This window comes from Oppia nitens, unplaced genomic scaffold, assembly GCF_028296485.1.
Source record: "Oppia nitens isolate AA-2021 unplaced genomic scaffold, nextdenovo-longstitch-racon4-pilon3 scaffold3_pilon_pilon_pilon, whole genome shotgun sequence".
Lineage (NCBI taxonomy): Eukaryota > Metazoa > Arthropoda > Arachnida > Sarcoptiformes > Oppiidae > Oppia > Oppia nitens.
In genome coordinates, this window is record NW_026533221.1 from 4410617 (window position 1) to 4424658 (window position 14042).

Sequence of the window (14042 nt, forward strand, 5' to 3'; positions counted from 1 at the left end):
TGATGGACAAAATGCTTTCAGCCATAACTCCACTTAATATTCATTTAATCAATGAATGTTTGCTCAAGATTTCGGACAAACAAACATTTATTGTTAAGTTTAAAATAAATGAAGTTTTGTTTAATTACATTGACTTCTGGAGACAACATTTTGACGAAAAGCTATATATATTGTGCCAAACAATAGGCATTTGTATTGATAATAATGAAATAGCTATCAAAGTAATGACAAAATTGTACGAAACTAATGATTTGATTGCTTTAATAGCTTTTCTAACTAATTATATTGATGTCAACAGTGGATCAATTGATGATTTATTTGTTAATAAATGGTTTAATTGTACGGTTGGATCATTAGCTGTTAACATGGATTATAATAATTGCTTAGACATTGAAAGCAATGATAAACAGCTTATTGAAAGATTTTGTGACAAAAAAGTTATTGATTTTTGTTTAAAGCAAATGATTAAATTAAATCTAAATTTCATTCAATGCAAACCACGATTTGACTTAATTGTCAAAATTGTATTTAAATTCATTGAATTAAATCATATAATGAAAGATAAGAGAAAAACTATTTTGCAATGTATTGTATTGTTGGATAAGTTATGCGCCAATTATGTGATTACAAATCAATTAAACGCTTATATTGTTGATAATTATTGCCGACTATTAACACTGATAGCTAATGATTATAAAATTATTATTTTAAAAAATTTAAGAGATTTTATTACTAATAAACAGTTACCAGAAGATAATGAATTACAAGAAAATACTATCAGTGAGTTCAGCAAACATTTGAATAGTTTTTTAATCAGCAATGAATTAAATGATAATAATTGGGAATTAGTTGATAGCATTGTTGAAGTCATATATTGTTTGTTTCATTGTATTATAAATGATAGACAATTGCAATGCATTTGTGCTGATTTAATGCAATCAGTTGTAAAGATATGGACTATAAATGAGGATAACATGTATTCAACAACATTGAGATCTACTTTAGTGTCGACTCTACTGGTAATGACTTTAAAGTTTTCTGAACAACAATTGACACAATTGAATGTCCAGATCTATTGTAATCTACAATACCTAACATCTCTCCTATTAATTGATGAACTGAACGTCAAAATTATTATAATTAAGACTTTGAATGAAAATATTTTGCAATTGATTGAAACTCAAACACAAAATTCACAATTATTTTCGACAATCATTCAAACCATTTGCAAGCTTTCAGTCATTGATTTGGACGAAGATTTGCAAACAAATGCATTACAATTATTGTTCACTATATTCAAGCAATTTGTTGAACATAAAGGCTTCAAACAAGCGATTAATTTGTTTATTGAATTTTATTTTTTTCACATTATCTATCATTTAATCAATGGGACTGACTTTTTATATAAAGTTAAACAAATTGTAGTCAAAATTATTGATTACTTTCAAAAACAATATTATATGAGCTCTGAAAATAAGTTCTCAGAGACTAACTATGAATCGTTAGGTAAAGAAATAATTGAAAATAATTTCAATAAACTCAATGATAATAATGAGTTCAAAGAAATAATTTCTGTAAATATGACTATAATTATTGAATTTCTCATAAAGTTTGATATAAAATGGTTTAGTTTGGAGGGCAGTCATGATTCACCCAATTTGACTGTTTTTGATGACATAATATCCTCGTCTCTTATAAATTCAGATATTCTTATCGATTGCTATTAATTTTAATAACAATAATTGAAATTAAAGTTATAATAAAAACGAAACAAAAATTTTGATTGTTATTTATTAATAAATACAATACTGTATGTATGTATGTATGTATGTATTTACTGCATTATTATTTGGAAAAACTTGATTTTCATTATATACTTTTTTCATTTAAATACTGCTCTAATTTCAATGCAATGAAATCATTATTTATATGTCTGAAAGAAAATGAAACAAAAATGTTTGAAATTATATTCATTGCCTAAAGCTTTTAATTTTATGTCTAATAATAATATTTATTTGCAAATAAAATTTTTTGATCACAATTTTGTTGTATTTATTGATGTATAACATGTAATTTATTAATTGTTTCACTCAATGATCCAGATTATAAATATTGCTATTATTTGATCCAAATTAATGGTCATCTATATGTTATCTAAGTTAACATTATTGTATAGAATTTAAATATTTAAATGAAAACTAGTATTCAATATTAAACACCAGATATTTCGTTTTAATGAATTTTGTGGTTATTTTTACATTATATACAAAAGAATAGTATTTAATAATTTTAATTTTGGTTTAGATATTATCTATTAGTACACATTATTACAATCAAAATAAATAATATATTTTCATAATGATATGAATCTTAATAATATGCTTTAATGGTACATTTTTCAAATTATTACTTAATATATTGTTATATTTTTTCTTTTATCTATACCTTATATTATTGTAGGATATATATAATACCTGTATATAGTATACTAAAATATATATTATATAATGTATAGTATATTGTATACTACTGTATACTATATTAATAACTAACAAATAACTATTGTTCATTATTTTAATATATTAAGTATAGTTTAACCAAATAGGTAAGCAATCAAATAGATAATTAATTGATGAATCGTCAAAAATGGTTTCATTAATTGATCTATTTTTGTGATAATTAACACAATGTTTAGTATCATAATGTAGTCAAGTGTACGACACTTTTTAAGGTCTATTTTTTATATACCGTATAATTCAAACAAAGCATTCAACCGTAATCCCGATAATTATCACAAACTTTTATTTATTATTTGTATTTAATTTTTATGAGACTCGAAAATAAAATAAATTATTTATGAGAAGTGACATCAATTTTTTGTTATTATGTTGTGTATTATAAGCAAACATATAATTGATTTTTATTTTTTATGCTATAGTTTTTTTTCAATAATGTATAGTACTTTTCTCACCTTTTTTATATAATGATATTATTATTACAAATATATTGTAAATTGAAATAAAATGACATCAAAATATATTTCATTTACCATTTTATTGCATGTGTAATATTGTTATATAATAATAAAAAATTTAAAATTGAAAACAATTTTTATTTGTTTGATTGAAACAAATTACTTCCTGATTATGAAGAATCGCTTTTTAAATAATACGTATTTTTTGATATATCTTACGATTATTGAATCAATATATTACATATCATTACATTATGACTATATTAAATGATATTTGAATTTATTTTGCATCAAAAAAAGTAACTTAAATTTTAATTCATTTTGAGAAATCCTATTTATTTAACCATTTCATTAAAATATTTCAATTTAAAATATAAGTGTACATAACCTATAACTTGTATTTGTAGGCTACAAGTCATATAATCATTAATTCAAGTTATGTAATGCAATGATTTATTTGTACATTATTTGAAAATTTTGATTAAAATAATTATTACTTATATTATCATTTTATTAATCACATTGAATTGATTTTTAACTAATAATTAAATATGATTATTAAAAGGCATGACATTGTAATAGTATTGTGTATATATAATTGATTTTGTAAAATATTTTAATTAATTAATAATATCACTGTATTGTATATACTGTATTGTTATTGATCTTAACCTGAATCCAAAGCAATTCAATGACTTGTTTTGGATTAAAACGCCTTTGGATGCTATTATTGAGTGATAGTTAAAGAAGTTTTGTGGTATGAAATTGAAGCTGAAGTGATGGTTGGTTTGCGGTTTATTATTGTCTTCAATAATGTTATAAATGAGAGACACTTTACTGACTTTGTATCGATAGTAAAGTAGGGGAATAGGAGTTGGCGTTTGAGAGTTAAAGAAGAAGATCTAAACAAAAAACGCATTAAAGCTTAACAACAGTTATCACTTAAATAGCAAATATATTAGTAGTGCTATAAAAAACAACTTTTTTCAAGCCTTGACCTACAAATGCAAACGATATGATGCTTAAGGAAGCACTATCTCAAGCACTGGTAATATAGAAGCAGTGGAACGGGTCATAAGCCATACAAAACAAAGACAATCGGTTTGTGACCCAAATTAAAGACTCGTTCAATAAAGAAGGCGAACCAGTGGTTCATTAGAAAAGAGAGCGATTGTCTCTTAACCACTGTTATCACTATCTTCGGGAGTGGTGTCACAACAGACAAGTCTTAACACTATTACTCAACACTTTGTGTGCAGATTTGAACGCATTTTTTATTTAGATTTGTAATAATTTTGGTGTCTTTTAAAGGATATACAGTATTAAGTATTAATAAAATGATGGTTTAAAGTGATGTCATTTGTTAAATCCTGTGTATGAGTCTTAATAAAATGAGTCCTAATTGAGACTAATAGTGCAATGCCTACAATGGCCACAATCGGCACAGTGGCAGCCAAAGTGCCCACAAAGAGTCGGGTTGAGGCACTTCTTATAAACGGATCGTCTTATTACTCAATAAAGTTGATGATAGGCTTAGGGATCGCATCGACCACTTGTGGACTTATATTATGTTTGTTTGGTGTGGTTTACGCACTCATTGAAAACGAGATCACTATAACTGCTGTCTATTGCGAGACATCGATCGGTGTTTGGGTTGTTCTCAACGGTTTCATCGCTATTATGACCGGCAATCGGTCGCGCAGTTGGTGTCAACTTTATATACTTATGTTATCATCACTGATCACCATTGGTCTGACCGGTGGTCTATCCATAATAATAGCCAATAGTGTTCTTCATTACAATGAACTCGAGACTAATTATAACTTAAATCAAAGTTTTGATGTGAAGAGCTTTGATTTGACTTACAATCCGCCGACAGTTCTCATCAATACTTTAATGTTGACATTTTGTATCCTTTCATGTATTATATCAATCATTTGCTTCTTCATCAGCGGTCGTAAAGTGTGTCAATGTTATAGTCGTCGCAAATTTGGACATTTTATTAGTGACATACATTTAGATCCAGACTCTATATCCAAAAGGGATCGCATCTTAAAATGGATTGTCCAACAGTCAGACTTACAGCTCAATCAAAGCCATAATCATTGCAAATCTGAAGCCATGTCTTACATATCAAAGAAGAAATTAGTAAATCTTCACTCAACAGCTACTGATTCAACACGACTTTCAGCTTATGATATGTGAAATAATGTGAAATAAAGTGATTTTTTTAAATTTGATAAATGTTTTGATAAATGTTTTGATAAATGTTTTATTGTAAAATTACTTATTATAAAATATAGTAAATTTTTATTTGATAATTATATGTGCCTAGATCATTTTTTGTGATAAACAATTTTAATATACCGGTACATGTATTTTTCTAATATTTATATATAATACATATTTTTATTTTCATTATATCATATAGTATATTAAAATTATAAAATAAATTTAAATAATTGTAATTGTAAATTTATTTATATAATTATTATTATTTTATTTATAATTTTAACAAAAGTGAATCATTTATAATTACAATATATATGTAGTAATTTTAAATTTGATTTATTTAAACTCAAAAAATAGCATTGTTTTATAATTGACTTAATGTTATTATCTTAATTGAATTGAAGTTAAATACAGGAAGATATTAACAAACAAAAAACTGTTTTAGTCTATGTTTTAAACATTTACAGTATTGCTATTTAAGTCCATTATATAATTAGTATATTTCTATTTTTATTATTCAATTATTATTATACAGTATTTAAACTGTTATTATTGTATAGTCATTTAAAAGTTTCTCTTATATTTCTAGTAAATTAGGGCTTTATATAGTTTTTTTAATAAAAATCATTTTTAGTGATAACTGTAATAAACAATAAATGCAAATAACAAACTGCGGCCTAATTTTATATAAGCTCTTTATATTCAAATTGAATTTTAAGGTTTTTCAATCAATTGTCAAATATTGATAAAATAATCTCATTTATTATGATTAGGCGTGTGCTTAGATGTTGCAAAATTTGATGGATATAAATATATTATATAAATCATCATATCATATAGTTAACCGTTAAATTTTTAATTTTTCTTAAATTAAAATAATCGTTATCCAAAAAATAAATAATACAAATAAATATATTTAAACATTTAATAAAAATTTCTGCTAATATTTTAATATATATTTCTATATTTCTTAACTTGTTTTTCATTGTAAAATATCATTTAATATTCATAAAAAAATTGTTGACATATCATTTATTATAAATAATGTTATGCTAATAATTAGTATAAATTATAAATGTATACATTTGTAATGCAAACCATCATATGATTAAAGATGTAAATTAAAATTATATATTTTTTATTAAGTTATTCACAATTAATTATTTAAGACAATAAAAATTATTACCGGTATATTTATTTTTAAAAATCCGGTTTATATATAATAAAAAATATAAATGACTTTTCGTGTATAGTTATCACAATTAAAGTGTTTTATTAAATTAATAATAAAGTGTCAGCAAAAATATTATCTCAATAACAACAAAAATATTTTTTAAAAAAACAAAAAACTAATTAAAAAAAATTACGCATATATTTACTTTTTATGATAAATTCATTTAAATGTTTTATACATTTTTTTCGCTTCAATTTGAATACCTCTTCAGGCAATTTCAAGTTCAATAAAAGTTTTGAGTCCTATTTTAGATATATATATATATATATATATAGGTAAAGATATATTACGTGCGATACTAAACACACAGTATATTAATAAACATGATTTTAAAGACATATATCGGTATATAAAAGATATTTTAAAACAAATCGTGCTTTTCTTGAACCAACAAATTGTGGCAAAACTTTGAGATTAAGGATAATGACTGCACGTATGGTAAGCACAATATGTGTACAAAACAATTAAACACAGCTTAAAGATGTTCACTAATATTATTGTTTTTTTATAAATATTATTATTACTATTACTATATTATCTACATTTTAATAAATCATTTATTAATTGCCAACACATTTAACAATACTGTTTGTGTGCCACAAAAGTCTTGTTTGACTAACTAAACCATAAAAATCAGTCTTGTATTTGAATAATTAGTCGTTTAAATAATATAAAAATAATATACAGTATTTAAAATTAATAATATCGTATAATATATTCTAATAATTATTAATTATTGAATAATGTCTATAAAATAAGTCTTAAAGTCTATAAGTGTGTAAATACTCTTGAGTTGCATGAATGCAATTATTAGTACAAATTGTTTATTATTTATTGCTTTTTGATTTAAAAGTATTAAAAAATTGTTAAATAATAATTTTAAAAATCTCTAACATGATTAATAAAATTTTATATGCACGTATAACTTTACCTGTATAATTTTAAAAACTAATTATATATAATTACTATTGTTTATAATTAAATAAATGAAATAAAAAATATTTTATTGATTTATAAAATTTTGATTTAAAAAATAGCATGCAAATGTCATAATTTATTTGTAATTTATTTGTAATTTATTTTATATTTATATCATAGAAAAAATAAATATTATTTTTCAAAATTATAGTTTATAAAAATAGTATTATTATAAGCATACGCCAATATTTTTGTGTTTATTATTTTATAATTATTGCATTTTAAAAGCATTGAAAAAACAAATTTTTAAAAATTTAATAATGAATTATTAGCAATAATTTTATACATTTTCTATTCATTAGTAAATACAGTACTAATTACATAAAATGTCATAATATAAAGTTTTTACACATTAATTATAAGATAAGATCTGAAAAATATCAGCAAAAATGTTGTCTGATTTGATTAATTTTAAATTATATAATATTTTTAAAGAAAAAATATTTTATAATTATAAATATTAAATAAATTACATAATAATTTAACAACTTTTAAAAATATAAATTATACTCTAAGATAAAAACAAAGTAATATACATTAAAAGTATCTGAAATACTGTATTTCAAATAGTTTTAATGTATTGAATGACAAATACCTTTAGTAATTAATTGATTAAACATAAAGTATTAATATTGAAATTAAATATAAGTTTTAGTTACATTAAAATAGCATTAAATTACTATAATTGGTCACTTTTAATCATTTTAAATTTATAAAACCCAAAAAAGTATTAAATTATTATAATCTATTATTAATATTAACCACAAAAAGTTAATCAATATACATTTTCAATTTTATAAATCTAGATAATAACAAATAAAAATTGATGATAACTTATCAATGATAAGTTATATACAGTACTGTATTCATTAATATAAACACAAAATCATTTACAAACAAACAAAAAATTAATACATTTTATTATACTATTGTTTCATCATATAATAAATAGTACATAAAAGCATATAAAAACAATCGTAAAATTATTATTAATTAAATTATTATTATTATTATTAAGTATAATACTTTTATGCAATGTGATGAAACAATCGTATAATAAAATGTATTAATTTTTTGTTTGTTTGTAAATGATTTTGTGTTTATATTTATTATAAAAGTGTTAATTTAATTAATGTTTTGTAAACTTTTTAGTACTGTATAATACATAGACAAACATAATGTACTGTAAGTTAAGATTATAATAGAGATTATAATATTTTAATAATAAGTTGATAAAGTGTCACATCATATATGTGTGACCTATAGATTGTATGCATTTATTGCAATATTTGATACACTATTTTGTGTGTCGTTTACCACACGTGTCAACACATATCACATAATATTAATATTATTGATAGCATTGCCGGCAGTTATACACCGCAATCATGTCGTAAGTATCACCCAATTTGATCCAAACTAAAGATAGTAATATTAATTTTTGAAAACATTAAATTGTATTAAGATATCAAAAATTATCATAAATAGCGTTTGTATTTATTGATGAAATATTAATCAAAAATATATACCATTTGATTGTCACCATTAGTTCAACAGCTGAAGAAGCCAATGACATACCTTCTGTTTTGCCGAAGAAGTTGACACATAAAGAGAAGAGAAAACTAAAGTTAGAAAAGCAAAGAGAGGCCGAAGAGGCAGAATTAGTGGCCAGACTTGACTCAAACTTTACAGTTTCAACTTCAGCCACTGCTTCGACACAATTGTTGGACAACTCTTTAAAAGTTGAATGTTTTACGATAAGCGCCGCCGGGAAAGAGCTCTTAGTTAATGCTTCCCTATCTATAACAATGGGTCGCCGTTATGGTCTTATAGGACCTAATGGTCACGGAAAGACAACTCTTATGCGACACATTGCCGATAAAAAAGCACTTCATTTGCCACTAGAGTTAGACGTATTGTTGTGCGAACAGGAAGTGATGGCGGATGAGACAAGTGCTGTGGATGTTGTTCTCAGAAGTGATGTCGAAAGAGTTAAATTACAAGAAGAATTGGACCAATTATTAGCCAGTGATGGTAATAGTGATAAAATTAATGAAATCTATCAGAAGTTAAGCGCAATGGGCGCCGATAGTGCCGAAGCCAGAGCTCGTCGTATATTAGCGGGTCTGGGATTTACTGCCGAAATGCAAAACAGAGCGACAAAGAACTTCAGCGGTGGTTGGAGAATGAGGGTATCACTGGCCAGAGCTCTCTTCATGGAACCAACTCTTCTACTTTTGGACGAACCGACCAATCATTTAGATTTAAATGCCGTCATTTGGTTAGACAATTATTTACAGAACTGGAAGAAGACATTAATAGTTGTGTCACACGACCAGTCATTTTTAGATAATGTTTGTTCAGATATTATACATTTAGATCAACAAAAATTATTTTATTATAGAGGAAATTATACACAATTTAAGAAAATGTATGAACAGAAAAAACGAGAATTTAAGAAAGATTTTGAAAAACAAGAAAAACAAATTAAAGCACTTAAAGCCAGCGGTAAGTCAGGAAAAATAGCAGAAAAACATGTTAAAGAACAACAAAGACAAAAACAAGGAGAAACTCAAGTCGGGGAACTGCTTAAGAGACATAAAGAATATGTGGTTAAATTCAAGTTCAATAATGCGCCTCCACTTCAACCACCAATTCTTGGTTTACATGACGTAGACTTTGGTTACGATCAAAAGTATTTAATATTTAAAAGCATTGACTTTGGTATCGATATGTCCAGTCGTATAGCTATTGTTGGTCCCAATGGTGTCGGCAAAAGTACTTTCTTAAAGTTATTGAGTGGTGAAGTGCAACCACTAAAGGGTGAGATGAGAGTCAATCATAGGGCAAGAATTTCTAAGTTTGATCAGCACTCTGGAGAACACCTGACTACTGAAGAAACGCCTACCGAATACTTGATGCGAATCTTTAACCTGACCTATCAGGAGGCCCGCAAGCAATTGGGCTCTTTTGGTCTTATATCGCACGCACATACCATACCCAACTTACAACTCAGTGGTGGCCAAAAAAGTCGGGTAGCTTTATGTGAAATGGCGTTAAAGGGTCCACACGTTCTCATATTAGATGAACCGACAAATAACTTAGATTTAGAGTCAATCGATGCGTTGGCCAAAGCTATCAATGAATTTGAAGGCGGAGTTATTGTAGTCACACATGACGAGAGACTCATTCGGGAAACTGATTGTCAGCTTTGGGTTATTGAACACCAGAATATTGATGAAATTGATGGCGACTTTGATGACTATAGGGAGGAAATTCTCAATGCATTGGGAGAAAAAGTCAATAACCCATCCGTTTCGGCACAAATGGCCGGAGCTGTGTAATGGCATAACAAAAATATTCCTAATATATTGATAACCAATTTTCAGCAATTTTCAATTTCGGTAATTATTGATTTGTTTAAAAAATATATTTAATGTGCACTGAATTGAATGTAAATCACTAGACAATAGTGATGGACAGGCAGACACAGTGCTAAATCAATGCGATTAATTGGTCAGCATTTGATAGTTTATACAACTATTGAATTGATCTGTTGTCCGACATTTGATTAATGTATTGACTGAAATGAGTTTATATCTTATAAATACAGTATTTTAACACCAATTAATTATCTTTATAGGTATGCTTCCAATGGACACTAAGTTATTTTTTAAATGTTTTTTATTGATATCAATCGAAATAAAAATATAGAATTCAATACAGTCTTTCTTTACACTAATACATTCACCACTAAATTAATGATTATTTAAGGATTAAAAATAATGTGATATAGGATTTGTAAATAATGTGATTAATATAAATAGAAATTAAATGAATTGATTCAATCGAGAAGGTTATCATTGAGTACACGGATGTCCAACATTTGCAATTGTAGTGCTTTGTTGTTGTCTGAAGCGAACGCTGCCTTTGCCAACGGCAAAACCACTTTGAACTCCATCTGCAGTTTCTGCAACTGTGCCATCAAATCAACATTAGATTTGGCGTATCTCTGCTCTAACTCTTCAATCGACTCCAGTTCTGCCCTTTTCTTAATACGATACCTATTGGCAGCCGTTTTGTTTTGACTTCTTTTGCGCTCTTTTTTCTCAATAACCGTCGTTTTCTTCCTTTTGTTATTAGTTATCGCTTTTTCCACTTTTTCAATACTTTCAACGGCTTTGCGTTTAGTTTGTCTACGCTTTGAAACAGAAGTCTCTACATAAATGTTGTCATAGTTTTGAGGATCTTTCGAAACTTCAGTTATTAACTGAAGATCGAGCTCAGAGTCAAAGCATTCTTCGCTATCGGTAGAGTTGGCCGATGAAAGAATCTCTTCTAATATAGTCATAGCAGATGTCGAGTTCAAATCTTGAGCCGCTAAGTCCAACTGATCTACAAAGTCATCGGATGCCAGAGTGACTTCCGGTGACAATGGGTTCAGTGACTCAGGACTCAAGAAAGCGGTTGAATCCAAGTAATCGATGTATTCATTGACTTTAGTGACACATTCACTGTCAACCTCTTTAGTCATCGCCTCGAATGTGTTGTCGGGTTCATAGTTGAGGCCTAAGTCAATGTCATCGCATAAGCCTTTGAATACTTCGAAATCTTGGAGCCATTGGCTGTCCGGTGCGTTCACTTGTTCTTGTGGTGATTGCGGTGCTATGAATGACTGTGTGGTCGACCAATCATTAGCAAAGAATGATTGGTCTGATGGCCAGATAAGGCCCGAATCCAAAGACATCTCGACTGACATCATCTGACACTTGTTTGCTATCATTTTTGTTTAATAAATGTTTACTTTTTATGGATTTTTCTTTAAATTCAATACAAATGTGTAAAACTCCCGTAAAAGACCTGTTGATGACAATCGATAGCATTATTAATATAAACATATTATCACTTAATATTACATCTAATTGTGGTTAATATTAAGATACTAATGGATCAAATATAGTGATACTTACGCCATGTTTATATTAATGTTTGTCTGCGACACCAAATGGTGCGCTAATTAGTTGACCAAACAATTAGTCCATAACTTAATTACAATCACTTTATCTGTTAATGTCTTCAAAGTCTTGTTTAACAATAAAATGGAGTCAAAAGTGAAGGAAATGACAAACAATGCGATCAAAGAGTGGACTCAACGACGCAATCGCTAACAATCTATTCACTCAATGGCTATCAATGATGTCATTCTATTAGCCGATTGGCTCATTCAGTCAATGTCTCCGCCCATTACTGTTAACAACAATGTGATTATCATTAGTGCAGATATAGAGACCTTCATTGAAATCCAACTCAAAGTTTATTCACAATAATATAATAATATCATTATTAATATGCATTGAAAACAAGTTTTATGTATTAATATTTAATCAATTAATTGGTTTAAACAAAATTTAATCAATTCTTTCAATGAGTGTCTCAATTAACTAATACTCTGTTCAAAACATTGACGCAAAACACTACAACTATACTATACTTTATAATATTTTTTCCCTTAACAACAGTCAGTCAACAACTAAAAAAAGTTTTCAAACTTTTAATACTTTATTATAATATATCAAATGATTAGCAAAATAGTAGCAATTCATATGAAATAACTTGTTTTGTAAATATAATTATAATTTTTTTAAAAATTCACTTAAATTCAATAATAAGTTTACGGTTTGGGTATTTTAAAAGTATTGATGTAGACCTCTAACATGCAATGTATTAGTAATTCAATGCTTAGATTGCATCAGAAAAGTAGCCAAAAGTGTTATTCATTGAATGCATTGAATATAATGTGAATATTATGTTTGCTATGATATGCTTATACAGTGTGTATATACCAGAGTTGGAAAAATACAAGGTTTTTAATTTTGGTTTTATAAAATACAGTAAAATACAGTAAAATACAGTAAAATACAGTAAAATACAGTAAAATACAGTAAAATACAGTAAAATACAATGTATTGGATGTATTTTACAATTATAGAAAAATTAGATTAACAATAATAAAATATTTATTTTTATATTAAGATTATTATTGTTACACAATTTCAATATCGTTATTAGAATCGTTGTTTTCTAAAATTATTAAAAATTAATATTAATTATTTTATTAATATATTTCAATACCATATACCAATAGTTAATTTCAAATTTTTTCAAAATAAAAAATAACTATTATTACAAAACATGTGTTTGTTTGTGAATCTTAGTATTTTTGTTATTATGTGGCGCTAAAAAAATTGTCATATAATTTACATTGTATTATACTGTATAATACACTTTGTCTCTGCCAACACTGGTATATACTGTAATAACTGTTTATAAGTTTATAGATGTAATTATATGAATGAATAGGATATACAGTCAAACACAGAGGAAACTCATGTTTTATATGAATTCCACTAATTTTTCTCCGGATATTATTTATAAGGATTTAGAGACAAATCTTTAAAACATTTTAAAGAAAATTTATATATTAAAAGGATTACATAACTATTGCATCACATATACATACAAACAAACATTACATTTATTATGTAATTACATGTATATGAAAACAAAATTATTTTTTTTAAATAAAATATTCACACATTGATTGTGCACTTGATATGCACTTAA

General features: G+C 26.1%; 2 protein-coding genes across 2 annotated transcripts; one reads left to right on the forward strand and one right to left on the reverse strand.

Annotated features, from left to right (window-relative positions):
- The first annotated feature begins 8683 nt into the window (after positions 1-8683).
- LOC128958496 (ATP-binding cassette sub-family F member 1-like) lies at positions 8684-11116 on the forward strand. The gene is made up of 3 exons (XM_054304359.1): positions 8684-8811; positions 8968-10822; positions 11062-11116. The coding sequence occupies exons 1-2, from the start codon at positions 8807-8809 to the stop codon at positions 10760-10762; spliced, it is 1800 nt and encodes a 599-aa protein (XP_054160334.1). The 5' UTR covers positions 8684-8806; the 3' UTR covers positions 10763-10822; positions 11062-11116.
- A 5-nt stretch (positions 11117-11121) lies between these two features.
- LOC128958503 (uncharacterized) lies at positions 11122-12609 on the reverse strand. The gene is made up of 2 exons (XM_054304368.1): positions 12389-12609; positions 11122-12278 (listed from the first exon to the last, which is right to left on the reverse strand). Exon 2 carries the CDS (start codon positions 12199-12201, stop codon positions 11263-11265), a length of 939 nt encoding a protein of 312 aa, XP_054160343.1. The 5' UTR covers positions 12202-12278; positions 12389-12609; the 3' UTR covers positions 11122-11262.
- Positions 12610-14042: the final 1433 nt, after the last annotated feature.